Genomic DNA, 18,934 nt, shown 5'->3' on the forward strand with positions numbered 1-18,934 from the left:
TAAAAAACAGCATAACAGTGATCAGTATGATAAAGTTTAATATGGCATACTCCTTTTGTATGCTTTTACAGATACAGCCGCTTCAATGGCAACAGTATTTATTGTCTCATTAATATAATCCTAAATACTGGGCAGAAATGTAACACTACGAGAGGGTAGAGACAATGTATGCTGGTCCCATATCTGTAGCTGTTCTGAGGTCACTTCTTGGCAACTTTATAGAAATGGTTAACAGATCCCGAATCCACTTTTCCCCCCAAGAAACTTTTCTGCATCATACAACTTGGCAAAACAAAAATGTCAAGAAAAAAATGGTTTTACTGGTGAGAACACCCCAACAGCAAACCTCCCCACGTTCACATATAGAAATAAAGATATAGGAATTTATATGGGCTTGTAGTCCAGCTTGGATTCAAGCTTCTTCGAATCGGCCACCTTGCGAACCGCCTTCATGAAATCCTCTTGAGTGACGTACTCGTGATCGGTACGGATCGCAAACATACCTGGTAGACCGAAAGAGACCCAACTTAGGCAGATCAAAATGCGGTTGGATTCAAGAAAAATCACTGTTTTTGTCAAGCTAAACTGATAATGTACGAGTTAGTCATGACAGGTACCTGCTTCAGTGCAGACATTTCTCAAATCGGCTCCGTTGAAGCCATCCGAAAGCTTCACGATCGCTTCGTAATCTGAGAAGAAAAAAAGCCAACATTTGTTCAAAGGAAACCGTACCAGAAGTCTAAAACATGACTTAAACCTAGTATGTCCCAGCTGTGTTCAAATCAACACACCTATCTCTCCGTGTTTGGTGATGGGGCCGGAGTGGATCTTCAGGATGTCCAAACGGGCCTGTTCATTGGGCAGCTCAACATCTGTTGGAACAGTAGAAATAACCATGTCACTCTATTCATACCACAGAGATTTACATGTGTTCCTACCTGGGTGTAAAAAGAAGGAAGTGGAGGGAGATCATTGTGACCCTATGTCCCAAAGGGGATAAGGTACTGTATGGCTCAGTTGGTTCAGCATGGCCAATCATCATCATCAAATTTATTTATATATTTATTTTATTTATATATAGCCCTTCGTACATCAGCTGATATCTCAAAGTGCTGTATAGAAACCCAGCCTAAAACCCCAAACAGCAAGCAATGCAGGTGTAGAAGCACGGTGGCTAGGAAAAACTCCCTAGAAAGGCCAAAACCTAGGAAGAAACCTAGAGAAGAACCAGGCTATGTCAGGATTGTGGGTTCGTGTCCCGGCGGCACCCATGTGAAAAATGTATGAAGCATGACTTAGTCTACTTAACGGCATATATTATAATATGATGAGTAAGTATGAAGCACACTGGGTAATTAACAGACAGAGAGATGAGGAAGAACCTACGGATCTTTCGGTCCAGTCTGCCGGGACGCAGCAGCGCGGGGTCCAGGGTGTCAGGCCGGTTGGTGGCCATGATCATCTTGACTCTGTGCAGGGTGTCAAAGCCGTCCATTTGGTTCAGCAGCTGGGTGCACACAGAGATAAGACTGTGAAAATCCAATTCAGCAAGGATTATCTGCCATGGATCCTAATAATGTTAAACACCTTACAGTAATACCCTTCGCTTATTGAAATGCCAGTCAAGCTTACTGCAAGCTACACATCATTGAGTTGTCTTATCTTCAACATCCCCACAATATATAGTGTACGGACCAAGCCACAGAACCAGGTCTTTCCCCAAATAAATGTTTTATTGAACCATCATTGTCATAGAAAGCAACGTTTGTTGAACAATATCAATTCTATGTAACATATCTAAGTGTTATGGTCGCTCAATTTACCTCCATCAGAGTCCTCTGGATCTCTCTGTCAGCTGACGTGCCCTCTGAGAACCTTCGGCCACCTTGGAGAGAAAAACAAGTATTTCACTTACAACACATTCCCAGTTCCCAGACACTGCACACAATGCTGAGCAAAGGGAGAAGGAATAGATATGGCATCAGGGTTCAGAATGCTTAGCCTGGTCCCAGAACTGTTTGTGCTGTATAGCCAACTGGTTGACAATGACCATAGCAGTTGGCTATACAGTGCAAACTGATCAGGGGCCAGGCTACAGCTCAGGATGCTCACCGATGGCGTCTATCTCATCCATAAAGATGATGCAGGGCTGGTGGTCCCTGGCATAGTTGAACATCTCCCTGATGAGCCTGGCGCTCTCTCCAATGTACTTATCCACAATGGAGCTGGACACAACCTGCCACAGGGGGACACAGTGTCAGCCAAGTTTTTCAACGAATGGTGAAGAGAGTCAGAAAAGCCAGTGGAGTTAAACAAAGTGTAGCCTACAAGTCACCTTGAGGAAGTTACAGTCCATCTGACTGGCCACCGCTCTGGCCAGAAGAGTCTTTCCGGTGCCTAATCAAAAGTGCATAAAGAAAATCTATGAATAAACCCTCAGGACCTCAGTGACGTAACTTATTTACATTATTCAGGGTGAATCTCAAAAGTCTTTCCGTGATTCACTGCACCCTTTATTCCTTCTCAAAACACATTGGAGGAGAAGGTGCGAGGGGCGGGACGGGACCTTAGATCTTCTCATCCAATGTGTTTTGAGAGGTAGGTGAAGGAATCAGAGACATGAGAAATCAAGGAAACACTTGAGATTCAGCCTCGGTCTAGAGTGAAATCCTGCTAGATAGTGACTTACCTGGAGGTCCGTAGAGCAGGCAGCCCTTTGGAGGGATAATCCCCACCCTCAGGAATAGCTCAGGGTTGGTCAGGGGCAGCTCAATCACCTGGAACACAGGGGGAAGGTCATATAGAAAACCTGACTGGCTCAGGAAAAACACGTACCCCCATTTTCTAAGAATATCATAAGTATACTGTAGGATGTAGTATAAGTACCTCTCTCAGTTCACGGATCTGCTCGGCCAAGCCCCCGATCTCTGAGTAAGAGATGCTGCCTGGGTCTTCATGGGACATGTTGTACACCAAGGGGTCCACCTCTCTGGGCAGATATCTGAGGTGGGGAAGGGACATGTTAACTGCCATCACCAGCAACATTTAAGGCTGACATACTTTTTACTTGGAACATTTTGTTTCAATAGACTGAATTGACAGTTGCTCACACGCTGTGTGTGTGTGTGTTGTGGTTTTGAGCATGCGTGCATGTACAGTGCCTACCTCATAATGGTGAGGGTGGTCATGTCCAGGGCCACTCTTGTGCCTGGTTTGAGCTGCGATTTATCCAGCTGTGTGAAAATGACAGATAGATGAGCTCCATTACAATCATGGAGAGGTGATACTGACACTCACTGAAAGTAAATAAATGCTGATGATACAAGGGTACGTCATGGCTCAAGACTTACTTGTCTGCGGCAGCCAACAACATAGCGAGGGCCATTGGTTGCCTTGACAATGACTGAAGACAGGAAGAGGATGAACATGACATAATATGTAATGTCTAAAGGTCAGACGTATATGACCTAGGTATATATATATATATATATATCGTAGGACGATTGCAATGGTACAACTTACATTTCTCCTCTGTCAGCTGTTTGAGCACTTCACCGACAATCTGCATAAGTATTACAAGAAGTTGCAGTTAAAATCCGTTCTTTATGATACGGAGACAATTTTAGTACACTATTGCCGATCAATAAATCATGGTGTGTGAATTCACAATTTTACCTGACCAACACTTTGTAAGGCCTTCAGGTCATTTTCAGATTTTTCATATTGTTTTGTCTGTTCCTTGAGCTGTTCCCTCACTGAAAACACAGGATACAAGTATGAAACCAAGCTATGTAACGTTAGCAAGCTAGTTAACTTTAGCTAGAAGGTAGGGCTGTGCTCTGTTAGCTAACTAGTTAGTTAACATTAGCTGATCCTTTGTTATTGTTTTAATGTTCAAGATAAATTTGAACTACTATTGTTTTCTAGCGGTCTTGGCAAATAGCTGGTTAAATAGCTTGCTAAGCACAGCGAATAAACTTCAATAAACGGTTAACTGCAGCTGTTTTGGTAGCTAGCATTTTGCTAACGCGTTAGCCGGTTGTCAAGACCATTCATTTCTATGACCGACTCTACTGCATGACAATGCGAGTTAGCCAACAACAGATTAGCTAACTGGTCATGTTGGTTATTTTAGTTCGATAACCCCTTTTATGTGTATTACTCTGAAATATTGACAAAGACAAGCAAATATATCACTTACACTCTTTTAAACGTCCATCAATCTCTTTATGTTCAAGTAATCTTTTTCTGTAATCTTGAAGTCCCTTTTCTCTGGTGTCAGCCATTTTGCCTCTATGAATTATGGGAATTGTAAACTACTTCTTCTTCTTCTTCTACTTCTTCTTCTTCTTCTACTTCTGTGGATTTTATATGGCGGTTGGCAACCAACTTTATGGTGCATTACCGCCTCCAACTGGACTGGAGTGTGAACCAGAGACTGGCCTTCTGTGTCCCAGTCTCAGCCTTGTGATGACACTTTCCTGGCCTTCTCTCCCAGCCTGAGGACCTCTCTGCCCACACCTTTTCCTGGATCTTATACAGTTGTCTTCCCTTACTCTCCCTGTTCCACAACTATTATACAGTTGTCTTCCCTTACTCTCCCTGTTCCACAACTCTTATACAGTTGTCTTCCCTTACTTTCCCTGTTCCACAACTCTTATACAGTTGTCTTCCCTTACTCTCCCTGTTCCACAACTCTTATACAGTTGTCTTCCCTTACTCTCCCTGTTCCACAACTCTTGTTACTTATTTTTAACCACTGTTCTTATTAATTCCTTGGCTTCTGTTTTACTGATGGACAATTCCATCTCAACATTAGGACGTTTAAGAGTCTGCTTGGCAATAATTTCCACTTTCTCATTCCCCTCTACTCCCACATGAGCTGGTACCCAGAGGAACATCACCAATATCCCCATCTGTTTCACCCTATACAAGCACTGCAAAACCTCATACAATAGATCCTGTCTGCTCTGTGACACAAATGAATGTAAGCTGTACAAATGAATCAGTGCAGCACGTAAGTCAGAGCAGATGACTACCCTGTCTGGCCTCACCTCCTCCACACACACTGCAGCCAATAGTATGGCCAACAACTCCATTGTGTAAACAGATAAATGATCCGTTGCTCTTTTTGTCACTGCCACCTTAAACTCAGGAACACTAAAAGCTGCTCATGTCCTCTCTATTTAGGGGTCCTATTCATTATTATTTTTATTTATTTATTTCACATTTATTTAACCAGCTAGGTTAGTTGAGAACAAGTTCTCATTTGCAACTGCGACCTGGATAAAGATAAAGATAAAGTAAAGCAGATTGACACATACAACAACACAGAGTTACACATGGAATAAACAAACATACAATCAATAATACAGTAGAAAAGTCTATTCACAGCATGTGCAAATGAGGTAGGATGAGGGAGGTAAAGGCAATAAATAGGCCATGATGGTGAAGTAATTACAATATAGCAATTAGACACTGGAATGGTAGAATGTGCAGAAGATGAATGTGCAAGTAGAGATACTGGGGTGCAAAGGAGCAAGATGAATAAATAAATACAGTATGGGGATGAGGTAGATTGGATGGGCTATTTACAGATGGGCTATGTAAAGGTGCAGTGATCTGTGAGCTACTCTGACAGCTGGTGCAAGTGAGGGAGGTAAGAGTCTCCAGCTAGTGATTTTTGCAGAACGTTCCAGTCATTGGCAGCAGAGAACTGGAAGGAAAGGTGGCCAAAGGAAGAATTGGCTTTGGGAGTGACCGGTGAGATATACCTGCTGGAGCGCATGCTATGGGTGGGTGCTGCTATGGTGACCAGTGAGCTGAGATAAGGCGGGGCTTTACCTAGCAGAGACTTGTAGATGACCTGGAGCCAGTGGGTTTGGCGTCGAATATGAAGCGAGGGCCAGCCAACAACAGCATACAGGTCGCAGTGGTGTGTAGTATATGGGCATGTGGTGACAAAATTTGTTGAGTAGAGTGTTGGAGACTATTTTGTAAATGACATCGCCGAAATCGAGGATCAGTAGGATTGTCAGTTTTACGAGGGTATGTTTGGCAGCATGAGTGAAGGATGCTTTGTTGTGAAATAGGAAGCAGATTCTAGATTTAATTTTGGATTGGAGATGTTTAATGTGAGTCTGGTATTTGTAGTTGTCCACATATTCTAAGTCAGAACCGTTCAGAGTTGTGATGCTGGATGGAAGGGCAGGTGAGGGCAGCGATCGGTTGAAGAGCATGCATTTAGTTTTACTAGCATTTTGAGAGCAGTTGGAGGCCATGGATTGAGAGTTGTATGACATTGAAACTCATCTAGAGGTTAGATAACACAGTGTCCAAAGAAGGGCCAGAGGTATACAGAATGGTGTCGTCTGCGTAGAGGTGGATCAAAGAATCACCAGCAACAAGAGCGACATCATTGATGTATACAGAGAAGAGAGTCGGCCCGAGAATTGAATCCTGTGGCACTCCCATAGAGGCTGCCAGAGGTCCGGACAACAGACCCTCCGATTTGACACACTGAACTCTATCAGAGAAGTAGTTGGTGAACCAGGCGAGGCAATAATTTGAGAAACCAAGGCTTTTGAGTCTGCCAATAAGAATGTTGTGATTGACAGAGTCGAAAGCCTTAGCCAGGTCGATGAATACAGCTGCACAGTAATGTCTCTTATCGATGGCGGTTATGATATTGTTTAGTATCTTGAGTGTGGCTGAGGTGACCAGCTCTGAAACCAACCAAATCCAATTTTATTTGTCACATACACATGGTTAGCAGATGTTAATGCGAGTGTAGCGAAATGCTTGTGCTTCTAGTTCCGACAATGCAGTAATAACCAACAAGTAATCTAACTAACAATTCCAAAACTACTGTCTTATACACAGTGTAAGGGGATAAAGAATATGTACATAAGGATATATGAATGAGTGATGGTACAGAGCAGCATAGGCAAGATACAGTAGATGGTATCGAGTACAGTATATACATATGAGATGAGTATGTAAACAAAGTGGCATAGTTAAAGTGGCTAGTGATACATGTATTACATCAGGATGCAGTCGATGATATAGAGTACAGTATATACGTATGCATATGAGATTAATAATGTAGGGTAAGTAACATTATATAAGGTAGCATTGTTTAAAGTGGCTAGTGATATATTTACATCATTTCCCATCAATTCCCATTATTAAAGTGGCTGGAGTTGAGTCAGTGTCAGTGTCAGTGTGTTGGCAGCAGCCACTCAATGTTAGTGGTGGCTGTTTAACAGTCTGATGGCCTTGAGATAGAAGCTGTTTTTCAGTCTCTCGGTCCCAGCTTTGATGCACCTGTACTGACCCCGCCTTCTGGATGATAGCGGGGTGAACAGGCAATGGCTCGGATGGTTGATGTCCTTGATGATCTTTATGGCCTTCCTGTAACATCGGGTGGTGTCAGTGTCCTGGAGGGCAGGTATTTTGCCCCCGGTGATGCGTTGTGCAGACCTCACTACCCTCTGGAGAGCCTTACAATTGAGGGCGGAGCAGTTGCCGTACCAGGCGGTGATACAGCCCGCTAGGATGCTCTCGATTGTGCATCTGTAGAAGTTTGTGAGTGCTTTTGGTGACAAGCCAAATTTCTTCAGCCTCCTGAGGTTGAAGAGGCGCTGCTGTGCCTTCTTCACGATGCTGTCTGTGTGAGTGGACCAATTCAGTTTGTCTGTGATGTGTATGCCGAGGAACTTAAAACTTGCTACCCTCTCCACTACTGTTCCATCGATGTGGATAGGGGGGGTGTTCCCTCTGCAGTTTCCTGAAGTCCACAATCATCTCCTTAGTTTTGTTGACGTTGAGTGTGAGGTTATTTTCCTGACACCACACTCCGAGGGCCCTCACCTCCTCCCTGTAGGCCATCTCGTCGTTGTTGGTAATCAAGCCTACCACTGTTGTGTCGTCCGCAAACTTGTCCTGTGTAGCTCAGTTGGTAGAGCATGGCGCTTGTAACGCCAGGGTAGTGGGTTTGATCCCCGGGACCACCCATACGTAGAATGTATGCACACATGACTGTAAGTCGCTTTGGATAAAAGCGTCTGCTAAATGGCATATATATTTTATATATATATATATAAACTTGATAATTGAGTTGGAGGCGTGCGTGGCCATGCAGTCGTGGGTGAACAGGGAGTACAGGAGAGGGCTCAGAACGCACCCTTGTGGGGCCCCAGTGTTGAGGATCAGCGGGGAGGAGATGTTGTTGTTGTTACCTACCCTCACCACCTGGGGGCGGTCCGTCAGGAAGTCCAGTACCCAGTTGCACAGGGCATGGTCGAGACCCAGGGTTTCGAGCTTGATGACGAGCTTGGAGGGTACTGGTGTTGAATGCTGAGCTGTAGTCGATGAACAGCATTCTCACATAGGTATTCCTCTTGTCCAGATGGGTTAGGGCAGTGTGCAGTGTGGTTGAGATTGCATCGTCTGTGGACCTATTTGGGCGGTAAGCAAATTGGAGTGGGTCTAGGGTGTCAGGTAGGGTGGAGGTGATATGGTCCTTGACTAGGCTCTCAAAGCACTTCATGATGACGGAAGTGAGTGCTACGGGGCGGTAGTCGTTTAGCTCAGTTACCTTAGCTTTCTTGGGAACAGGAACAATGGTGGCCCTCATGAAGCATGTGGGAACAGCAGACTGGTATAGGGATTGATTGAATATGTCCGTAAACACACCGGCCAGCTGGTCTGCGCATGATCTGAGGGCGCGGCTGGGGATGCCGTCTGGGCCTGCAGCCTTGCGAGGGTTAACACGTTTAAATGTCTTACTCACCTCGGCTGCAGTGAAGGAGAGACCGCATGTTTTCGTTGCAGGCCGTGTCAGTGGCACTGTATTGTCCTCAAAGCGGGCAAAAAAGTTATTTAGTCTGCCTGGGAGCAAGACATCCTGGTCCGTGACTGGGCTGGATTTCTTCTTGTAGTCCGTGATTGACTGTAGACCCTGCCACATGCCTCTTGTGTCTGAGCCGTTGAATTGAGATTCTACTTTGTCTCTGTACTGACGCTTAGCTTGTTTTATAGCCTTGCGGAGGGAATAGCTGCACTGTTTGTATTCAGTCATGTTACCAGACACCTTGCCCTGATTAAAAGCAGTGGTTTGCGCTTTCAGTTTCACGCGAATGCTGCCATTAATCCACGGTTTCTGGTTTGGGAATGTTTTAATCGTTGCTATGGGAACGACATCTTCAACGCACGTTCTAATGAACTCACACACCGAATCAGCGTATTTGTCAATATTGTTATCTGACGCAATACAAAACATATCCCAGTCCACGTGATGGAAGCAGTCTTGGAGTGTGGAGTCAGCTTGGTCGGACCAGCGTTGGACAGACCTCAGCGTGGGAGCCTCTTGTTTTAGTTTCTGTTTGTAGGCAGGGATCAACAAAATGGAGTCGTGGTCAGCTTTTCCCGAAAGGGGGGCGGGGCAGGGCCTTATATGTGTCGCGGAAGTTAGAGTAACAAGGATCCAAGGTTTTTCCACCCCTGGTTGCGCAATCGATATGCTGATAAAATTATGGGAGTCTTGTTTTCAGATTAGCCTTGTTAAAATCCCCAGCTACAATGAATGCAGCCTCCGGATAAATGGTTTCCAGTTTGCAAAGAGTTAAATAAAGTTTGTACCGAGCCATCGATGTGTCTGCTTGGGGGGGGATATATACGGCTGTGATTATAATCGAAGAGAATTCTCTTGGTAGATAATGCGATCTACATTTGATTGTGAGGAATTCTAAATCAGGTGAACAGAAGGATTTGAGTTCCTGTATGTCTCTTTCATCACACCATGTCTCGTTAGCCATAAGGCATACGCCCCCGCCCCTCATCTTACCAGAAAGATGTTTGTTTCTGTCGGCGCGATGCGTGGAGAAACCTGTTGGCTGCACCGACTCGGATAGCGTCTCTCCAGTGAGCCATGTTTCCGTGAAGCAAAGAACGTTACAGTCTCTGATGTCCCTCTGGAATGCTACCCTTGCTCGGATTTCATCAACCTTGTTGTCAAGAGACTGGACATTGGCAAGAAGAATGCTAGGGAGTGGTGCACGGTGTGCCCGTCTCCGGAGTCTGACCAGAAGACCGCCTCGTTTCCCTCTTTTTCGGAGTCGTTTTTTGGGTCGCTGCATGGGATCCATTCCGTTGTCCTGTTTGAAAGGCAGAACACAGGATCCGCATCGCGAAAAACATATTCTTGGTCGTACTGATGGTGAGTTGACACTGATCTTATATTCAGTAGTTCTTCTCGACTGTATGTAATGAAACCTAAGATGACCTGGGGTACTAATGTAAGAAATAACACGTAAAAAAACAAAAAACTGCATAGTTTCCTAGGAACGCAAAGCGAGGCGGCCATCTCTGTCGGCGCCGGAAGAGTGAACAGGGTTGGCAGAGTGTGCTAAAGCAGTGAATAAAACATACTTAGGGAGGAGGCTTTTAATGTTAACATGCATGAAACCAAGGCTTTTACTGTTACAGAAGTCAACAAATGAGAGCACCTGGGGACTAGGAGTGGAGCTAGGCACTGCAGGGCCTGGATTAACCTCTACATCACCAGAGGAACAGAGGAGGAGTAGGATAAGGGCACTGCTAATGACTATCAGGACTGTTCGTCTAGTGCGTTCAGAGCAGAGAGTAAAAGGAGCAGGTTTCTGGGCGAGATAGAATAGATTCGAGGCATAATGTACAAGACAGAGGTATGTTAGGATGTGAGTTCATTGGAAGTAAACCTTGGCATTGAGTAATGACGAGAGAGATATAGATCCTTAGACCCATCTGTGAGTATATTTGAAAAAAAATATTATTGTGTTCTTAAATGTTCACTTACAACTGAATCTACTCCTTCCTCAACATCCATTACCCTCTCAAGTAACCATAGATCTATCGGTGGTTGAGGGAGAAACCAAGGTTACAGCAGGAAGAAGCAGAGGGACTAAACTCCCTCCCAAACAACCCCATCTCTCTCGCCATGCAATTGCCTATCCACCCAAAGCTTGTATTCAGATTTTGTCCATGTTTCCAACAATCTAGGAGAACCTTTTTTTCGGATGTGTGATCTTATGTCCTTGTAGATTTACCCAATATGTCATGGCTAGCTGTTTTAACCGGCATCTCTCCCAACACTCTCTGCATCGCTGCCACCAGGAGGTCCTGAGTGCTCCACAACATATTCTTAGGGCTTGGGACTGGATAACATCTAGCTTTATGATCCATATGCTATACTTCCATAATCCATTGATGACATTAACAGCGCTATATATAACATTTTTAACACCTCTCCATTCCTGACAAGCAAAGCATCACATCCAATATTTTCCTTGCTTTGACAACTACTCTGTTAAAATGCTCCGCCCATGTCATTCGAGTGTCAAACCAGACCCCCAGGAACCTAAACCCCTCCCACCCTCTCCAGATTCCTTCCATACCGCTTCAGGTATATTTCCTCCCCAACCTTCCTTCTAGAAAAAAATACAGTCTGTGTTTTCTCAACCGCAAACTGGAAGCCCCACCTGAGGGACCACTGCTCTACTTCCCTAATCGCTTCTTGAACTCTTCTGGCTGTATAGGCAATATTTCTCCCTGTCTTCCACAGCACTCCATCATCCGCAAACAATGACCTCCCAATATCAGGTCTCACCTGAGAGAATACATCATCAATCATAATGGAGAACAGCAAAGGACCAATGACACTTCCCTGGGGGATGCCATTATCCTCCCCATAGCTTTCTAACATAGAGCTCCCCACCCTCACTTGTATTGATGGCCCAAAAATAAAATCCTTTATCCAGTTAGAAACCCTTTCTCCAAACCGCATGTTATCCAGCTTGATAAGTAGGCCTTCGTTCCACATCATATCATAAGCCATCTTTACATCAAAGAAAACGGCTACCACCATCTCCTTATTTGCCTGTGCCTTCCGTTTGATTGACTCAAGGCACAGTACAGGTACCATCTTTCCTAAACCCACGACACTAGTCCTCTACTCTCCAGAAAGTAAGTCAGCCTTTCCATTATCATTACTTCCATACGTTTACATACGTGAGATGTCAACGCTATCACCCTATAGCTTGAAGGACTAGTAGGGTCTTTCCCTGGTTTCTGTATTGGAACAACTACCGCCTGCTTCAACTTCCAGGCAGTTTCCCTTTCTGCCTCACCTTATTATAAAGGCCCAAAATTTTCCCCATTGCTGTGTCACTGAGATGAGCAATCATAATGTAACACATCTCATCCTTCCCAAGAGATGTTACCCCAGCTTTAGCTAATGCACTCTTCATCTCAGCCAACGTAAAAGGGCCATTCAATGTATCCCCCACCATCTCTTTCTGATCCAGCAACCCCGGATGTTCTCCTCTGACCCTGTCACTCCCCCACCATCTCTTTCTGATCCAGGAACCCCAGATGTTCTCCTCTGACCCTCTCTCTCCCCCACCATCTCTTTCTGATCCAGCAACCCCAGATGTTCTCCTCTGACCCTCTCTCTCCCCCACCATCTCTTTCTAATCCAGCAACCCCGGATGTTCTCCTCTGACCCTCTCTCTCCCCCACCATCTCTTTCTGATCCAGCAACCCCAGATGTTCTCCTCTGACCCTCTCTCTCCCCCACCATCTCTTTCTGATCCAGCAACCCCAGGATGTTCTCCTCTGACCCTCTCTCTCCCCCACCATCTCTTTCTGATCCAGCAACCCCGGATGTTCTCCTCTGACCCTCTCTCTCCCCCACCATCTCTTTCTGATCCAGGAATCCCGGATGTTCTCCTCTGACCCACCATCTCTTTCTGATCCAGCAACCCCAGATGTTCTCCTCTGACCCTCTCTCTCCCCCACCATCTCTTTCTGATCCAGCAACCCCAGATGTTCTCCTCTGACCCTCTCTCTCCCCCACCATCTCTTTCTGATCCAGCAACCCCGGATGTTCTCCTCTGACCCTCTCTCTCCCCCACCATCTCTTTCTGATCCAGGAATCCCGGATGTTCTCCTCTGACCCACCATCTCTTTCTGATCCAGCAACCCCAGATGTTCTCCTCTGACCCTCTCTCTCCCCCACCATCTCTTTCTGATCCAGCAACCCCAGATGTTCTCCTCTGACCCTCTCTCTCCCCCACCATCTCTTTCTGATCCTGGAATCCCGGATGTTCTCCTCTGACCCACCATCTCTTTCTGATCCAGCAACCCCAGATGTTCTCCTCTGACCCTCTCTCTCCCCCACCATCTCTTTCTGATCCAGCAACCCCAGATGTTCTCCTCTGACCCTCTCTCTCCCCCACCATCTCTTTCTGATCCAGCAACCCCGGATGTTCTCTTCTGACCCTCTCTCTCCCCCACCATCTCTTTCTGATCCAGCAACCCCGGATGTTCTCTTCTGACCCTCTCTCTCCCCCACCATCTCTTTCTGATCCAGCAACCCCAGATGTTCTCTTCTGACCCTCTCTCTCCCCCACCATCTCTTTCTGATCCAGCAACCCCGGATGTTCTCCTCTGACCCTCTCTCTCCCCACAATCTCTTTCTGATCCAGCAACCCCGGATGTTCTCCTCTGACCCTCTCTCTCCCCCACCATCTCTTTCTGATCCAGGAATCCCGGATGTTCTCCTCTGACCCACCATCTCTTTCTGATCCAGCAACCCCAGATGTTCTCCTCTGACCCTCTCTCTCCCCCACCATCTCTTTCTGATCCAGCAACCCCGGATGTTCTCTTCTGACCCTCTCTCTCCCCCACCATCTCTTTCTGATCCAGCAACCCCGGATGTTCTCCTCTGACCCTCTCTCTCTCCCACCATCTCTTTCTGATCCAGCAACCCCGGATGTTCTCCTCTGACCCTCTCTCTCCCCCACCATCTCTTTCTGATCCAGGACCCCCGGATGTTCTCCTCTGACCCTCTCTCTCCCCCATGCTGCCCCTCTTCTGTCAGATTATTAGAGCTGTGCATCTTCCTGGGCTAGAACTCAGCCCTACCTGGGCAGACATCTCTGCCTTCTCCACATCTCTCACTGCAACAATCCCCCCACTTTTCAGCACAGGGAGATCCCAATCTCTTCTGACCCCATTCACCTCTCCCACATGAGTGGTCCTCCTCTCCCTGTTCGGGCAGTGCTCGGCGGTCGTCGTCACCGGTCTACTAGCTGCCACTGAAAGTAGCTCCTCTCCGTGTTCAGGCGGTGCACGGCGGTCGTCGTCACCGGTCTACTAGCTGCCACTGAAGGTAGCTCCTCTCCTTGTTCGGGCGGTGCTCGGCGGTCGTAGTCACCGGTCTACTAGCTACCACTGAAGGTAGCTCCTCTCCCTGTTCGGGCGGTGCTCGACGGTCGTCGTCACCGGTCTACTAGCTACCACTGAAGGTAGCTCCTCTCCCTGTTCGGGCGGTGCTCGGCGGTCGTCGTCACCGGTCTACTAGCTACCACTGAAGGTAGCTCCTCTCCCTGTTCGGGCGGTGCTCGGCGGTCGTCGTCACCGGTCTACTAGCTGCCACTGAAAGTATCTCCTCTCCCTGTCCGTGTGGTGCTCGGAGGTCGTCGTCACCGGTCTACTAGCTGCCACTGAAAGTAGCTCCTCTCCGTGTTCGGGCGGTGCACGGCGGTCATCGTCACCGGTCTACTAGCTGCCACTGAAGGTAGCTCCTCTCCTTGTTCGGGCGGTGCTCGGCGGTCGTCGTCACCGGTCTACTAGCTACCACTGAAGGTAGCTCCTCTCCCTGTTCGGGCGGTGCTCGACGGTCGTCGTCACCGGTCTACTAGCTGCCACTGAAGGTAGCTCCTCTCCCTGTTCGGGCGGTGCTCGGCGGTCGTCGTCACCGGTCTACTAGCTGCCACTGAAGGTAGCTCCTCTCCCTGTTCGGGCGGTGCTCGGCGGTCGTCGTCACCGGTCTACTAGCTGCCACTGAAGGTAGCTCCTCTCCCTGTTCGGGCGGTGCTCGGCGGTCGTCGTCACCGGTCTACTAGCTGCCACTGAAGGTAGCTCCTCTCCCTGTTCGGGCGGTGCTCGGCGGTCGTCGTCACCTGTCTACTAGCTGCCACTGAAGGTAGCTCCTCTCCCTGTTCGGGCGGTGCTCGGCGGTCGTCGTCACCTGTCTACTAGCTGCCACTGAAGGTAGCTCCTCTCCCTGTTCGGGCGGTGCTCGGCGGTCATCGTCACCGGTCTACTAGCTGCCACTGAAGGTAGCTCCTCTCCTTGTTCGGGCGGTGCTCGGCGGTCGTCGTCACCGGTCTACTAGCTGCCACTGAAGGTAGCTCCTCTCCCTGTTAGGGCGGTGCTCGGCGGTCGTCGTCACCGGTCTACTAGCTGCCACTGAAGGTAGCTCCTCTCCCTGTTCGGGAGGTGCTCGGCGGTCGTCGTCACCGGTCTACTAGCTGCCACTGAAGGTAGCTCCTCTCCCTGTTCGGGCGGTGCTCGGCGGTCGTCGTCACCTGTCTACTAGCTGCCACTGAAGGTAGCTCCTCTCCCTGTTCGGGTGGTGCTCGGCGGTCATCGTCACCGGTCTACTAGCTGCCACTGAAGGTAGCTCCTCTCCCTGTTCGGGCGGTGCTCGGCGGTCGTCGTCACCGGTCTACTAGCTGCCACTGAAGGTAGCTCCTCTCCCTGTTCGGGTGGTGCTCGGCGGTCATCGTCACCGGTCTACTAGCTGCCACTGAAGGTAGCTCCTCTCCGTGTTCGGGCGGTGCTCGGCGGTCATCGTCACCGGTCTACTAGCTGCCACCGATTCCTTTTGCTTTTCTGTTGGTTTTGTCTTGATTGTTTTCACCTGTATGTTATTTGTTGTTACGTAATTAGAAGCTATTTAAACTCCCAGGTCCCGCCGGCTTTTGTGCGGGCTTATCCTTTATGTCAGTGGTCTATTATTGTTTTGCTCTATTCATTGGGAGCCCTGCTCTCTGCACCTGACTCCACACCCACCACGCCTAGTGATCCGTGACACCCCCATCTACCCATAGTAATCACCTGTTTTGAGGCCCCTACTATTGCTCCTCTTATTCCGTCATTGACGGGTGCAATATCTGAATGAAGATCTACCTGAGACAGCTCCTGTTCACCCAAAACTTGAAGCTGACACCACTCCACTTTGCCAAATATCCATTTCTTACTGATTCTTCCTCCCTCATGATAGGATGATAGTGATCTCTACCTACTGTACAGTACAGTCATGGCCAAAAGTTTTGAGAATGACACAAATATTAATTTCCACAAAGTTTGCTGCTTCAGTATCTATATATTTTTGTCAGATGTTACTATGGAATACTGAAGTATAATTACAAGCATTTCATAAGTGTCAAAGGCTTTCATTGACAATTACATGAAGTTGATCCAAAGAGTCAATATTTGCAGTGTTGACCCTTCTTTTTCAAGACCTTTGCAATCCACCCTGGCATGCTGTCAATTAACTTCTAGGCCACATCCTGACTGATGGCAGCCCATTCTTGCATAATCAATGCTTGAAGTTTGTAAGAATTTGTGGGTTTTTGTGCTTCCTGTAGATTCCTCCAAAACCTCCCAACTACATCTGCCTTCCATTGAATTTGAGATCCAGAGCAGATTCATTTCCAGTTACTGGGTCAATCCTGATTCCCCTACCGTCATTAAGACTCACAAGCCCTTTCTCGGGAATTGTAAACTTCAGAGAGGATGTGTTTAGTTTCTGTGCCATTGTGCGATTTGTCAACTTTGCCACATGGTGCTGTGTCTCCTCATTCTTCTCATTATTATGAGGACCAAAGGATGCTCGAAAGCAGTGTTTAATAATATTTTGCCCTTCTTTCAAATCACAAAAACACATTATACTAATTCAGTATGAATCTGGTCATGTTTGGTTTGTGTGACTTTCCCATGAAGAGTCACAGATGAATAATACAAATATTTTACAACACTCTTCTAGTCTGGATATAATCTCACCACATTTGACAGAGCACATCATTTTGTAATGAGCAAGCAGAGGTTTTTCATAGCATGATGAATCCTTGAACTTCCTGAAAAGAGAATGGGTGTGGGTGCAGGCTGATTGTGAGTTGGTGGTTTAGACTATCAGTTTGATTGAAGCACTTCTCATGTGTTCTTTGTGAGCATAGTAGGCAACGGCTAAAGTGAGTAAGCAAAGCTATAGAACAGCTGTGTGTATCTTATATAACCATACCACCAACGCTTGCTCCCACAAACACAGGAAAAGTTCAAACAATGACAAAAGACGGTCATAAAATATATCTTTTGTCCATTCATTCAGCCTTTTAATATTTTTTTCACCATCACTTTGTTTCACTTCCATAGCATCTCTTTTTTTTTTGTCCATGTGTGTAATAGGGTAGGGAGCCAAAAGCAGGCCTGTTTGAATCATTCTAACATGTAAACACTTAACTTAATGGATTATTTCAGAAGGACGCCTTACGCAAGACCACTCAGGCCTTGCTATCATCATGCACTATGTCTTATTCCTGTCACTAACTAGCCTGAGAATAGAAGACACCCAGTGTCGTCATCCTGACAAGACAGGACACAGCTGGAAGTCCATCTGCATTTCCTGTATTCACAGAAATGACTGGATGTTTGTTGAAGGGTATAAGAAAAGTCATAGTGTGACGTCATTGGGACAGCAGAGTGGTGTAGGATGTTCTTGGGGTGGCAGGTAGCCTAGCGGTTAGAGTGTTGGGCCAGTAACTGGAAGGTTGCTGGATTGAATCCCCGAGCTGACATGGTAAAACTCTGTTGTTCTCCCCCTGAACAAGGCACTGTTCCCTGGTAGGCCATCATTGTAAATAAGAATTTGTTCTTAACTATAATTTTTTAGATTTCAACTTAGTGGAGGGTACCTACTTACCAGGTAGGTAGTATGGTATGAGATTGAGTTGTAGAAGCTGTGTAGGGGAGATTGCGGGGACAAAACACCATTTTTGATTGGTGGAACATTTTCTATGATATCAAATGTAAATGTCAAAAAATGGTCATTGTAATAGGAGTTTACAGTTGAATAAAAAGGAAAGCAGTCAAAAGTCAATCAAAAATCAATCTGGTGTATTACAAGTTGCAAAAGGGAGACCATCCAGCACAGAAGCAGAGAACACGTCAAACCGGCCTTCTCTGAGCAGTTGTGAACTGATTAGATTATCAAACAGTGTCCACACAATGTCATCAATACAGAGCAACAGTGAATAATCAGTGTGTCCTCAGTCCTTGTACCTGGACCTTCAGTAATCTCTCTCATCCATAACGTCCAGCATCAAGTCTAGTGAAACTCTACACATTGTGTTGATCACTCTAAACTAAATATGAGCTTACATTTCCTTATTATGGGTCAGGAGAAAAAAGAAGAAACATGCACACTGCTATTGATAGTATCACTGCTCTTTAATAAGCTTTACGTATTGACCTCAAGGCCTTCGTCAGAGCTTTATTTTATTCAACTATTAAGGGCTTGTAGTAAGTAAGCATTTCACATTTGTATTCAGTGCATGTGACAAGTAAAGTTATATTTGATTTGTTACCATGCACCTGCAATCTCAAAACAACAGAAATGATTTAGGGATAGTGATTCTACAGTATGTGGTGTTGTTGTTCAGTGTTCCAGGGGAGTACTGTCTAGCTCAACCATGAGGGCTACTTCTGGTCTCAGCTGGGACCACTGCATTTACCTCAAGGTTACACAAGGGGCTGATTTGCCCCCCAAGACATTTCACAAGATAAACACATTGGAAGTATAGACAAAGAGTTATTAAAAACAGTGTTTTTTTCTTTGCTTGTTTTTCCCTTTTCTATGTAGGAATACAGTAGAGATGTATAGGGTATAGTGCTCAGAGTCATCTGATATAGGTGATACTTTCTGCTGTCGAATAGATCAGAACTCTAGGATGTGGTATAAGCCTACTGATAAACGGGACCTTTTACTATGATGAGATCCTGTTGTTTTGCCCGAGCAAACAACCTCTGGGCTGTCACACTGCATTAG

The 18,934-nt window shown here is 46.4% G+C and overlaps 1 protein-coding gene across 1 annotated transcript; it reads right to left on the reverse strand.

The window, feature by feature from the left end:
• Window positions 1-21: 21 nt before the first annotated feature.
• Window positions 22-4,347, reverse strand: LOC123995366 (26S proteasome regulatory subunit 10B-like). The gene is made up of 14 exons (XM_046298919.1): window positions 4,202-4,347; window positions 3,676-3,755; window positions 3,523-3,562; window positions 3,351-3,403; window positions 3,166-3,233; window positions 2,887-3,001; window positions 2,690-2,777; window positions 2,336-2,397; window positions 2,113-2,236; window positions 1,824-1,885; window positions 1,387-1,507; window positions 792-872; window positions 618-689; window positions 22-503 (listed from the first exon to the last, which is right to left on the reverse strand). Exons 1-14 carry the CDS (start codon window positions 4,284-4,286, stop codon window positions 385-387), a joined length of 1,170 nt encoding a protein of 389 aa, XP_046154875.1. The 5' UTR covers window positions 4,287-4,347; the 3' UTR covers window positions 22-384.
• Window positions 4,348-18,934: the final 14,587 nt, after the last annotated feature.

Source organism: Oncorhynchus gorbuscha, linkage group LG14 (genome assembly GCF_021184085.1).
Source record: "Oncorhynchus gorbuscha isolate QuinsamMale2020 ecotype Even-year linkage group LG14, OgorEven_v1.0, whole genome shotgun sequence".
NCBI lineage: Eukaryota > Metazoa > Chordata > Actinopteri > Salmoniformes > Salmonidae > Oncorhynchus > Oncorhynchus gorbuscha.

What these genes read in the sequence shown, in the direction of transcription:
- LOC123995366 (XM_046298919.1), bottom strand. Translation starts at nt 4,286, where the DNA reads ATGGCTGACACCAGAGAAAAGGGACTTCAAGATTACAGAAAAAGATTA. An exon ending in TGGACTGTAACTTCCTCAAG is followed by an intron (nt 2,237 to 2,335) that starts GTGACTTGTAGG and finishes CCCCTGTGGCAG; the next exon opens with GTTGTGTCCAGCTCCATTGT. An exon ending in CACCAAACACGGAGAGATAG is followed by an intron (nt 690 to 791) that starts GTGTGTTGATTT and finishes TTTTCTTCTCAG; the next exon opens with ATTACGAAGCGATCGTGAAG.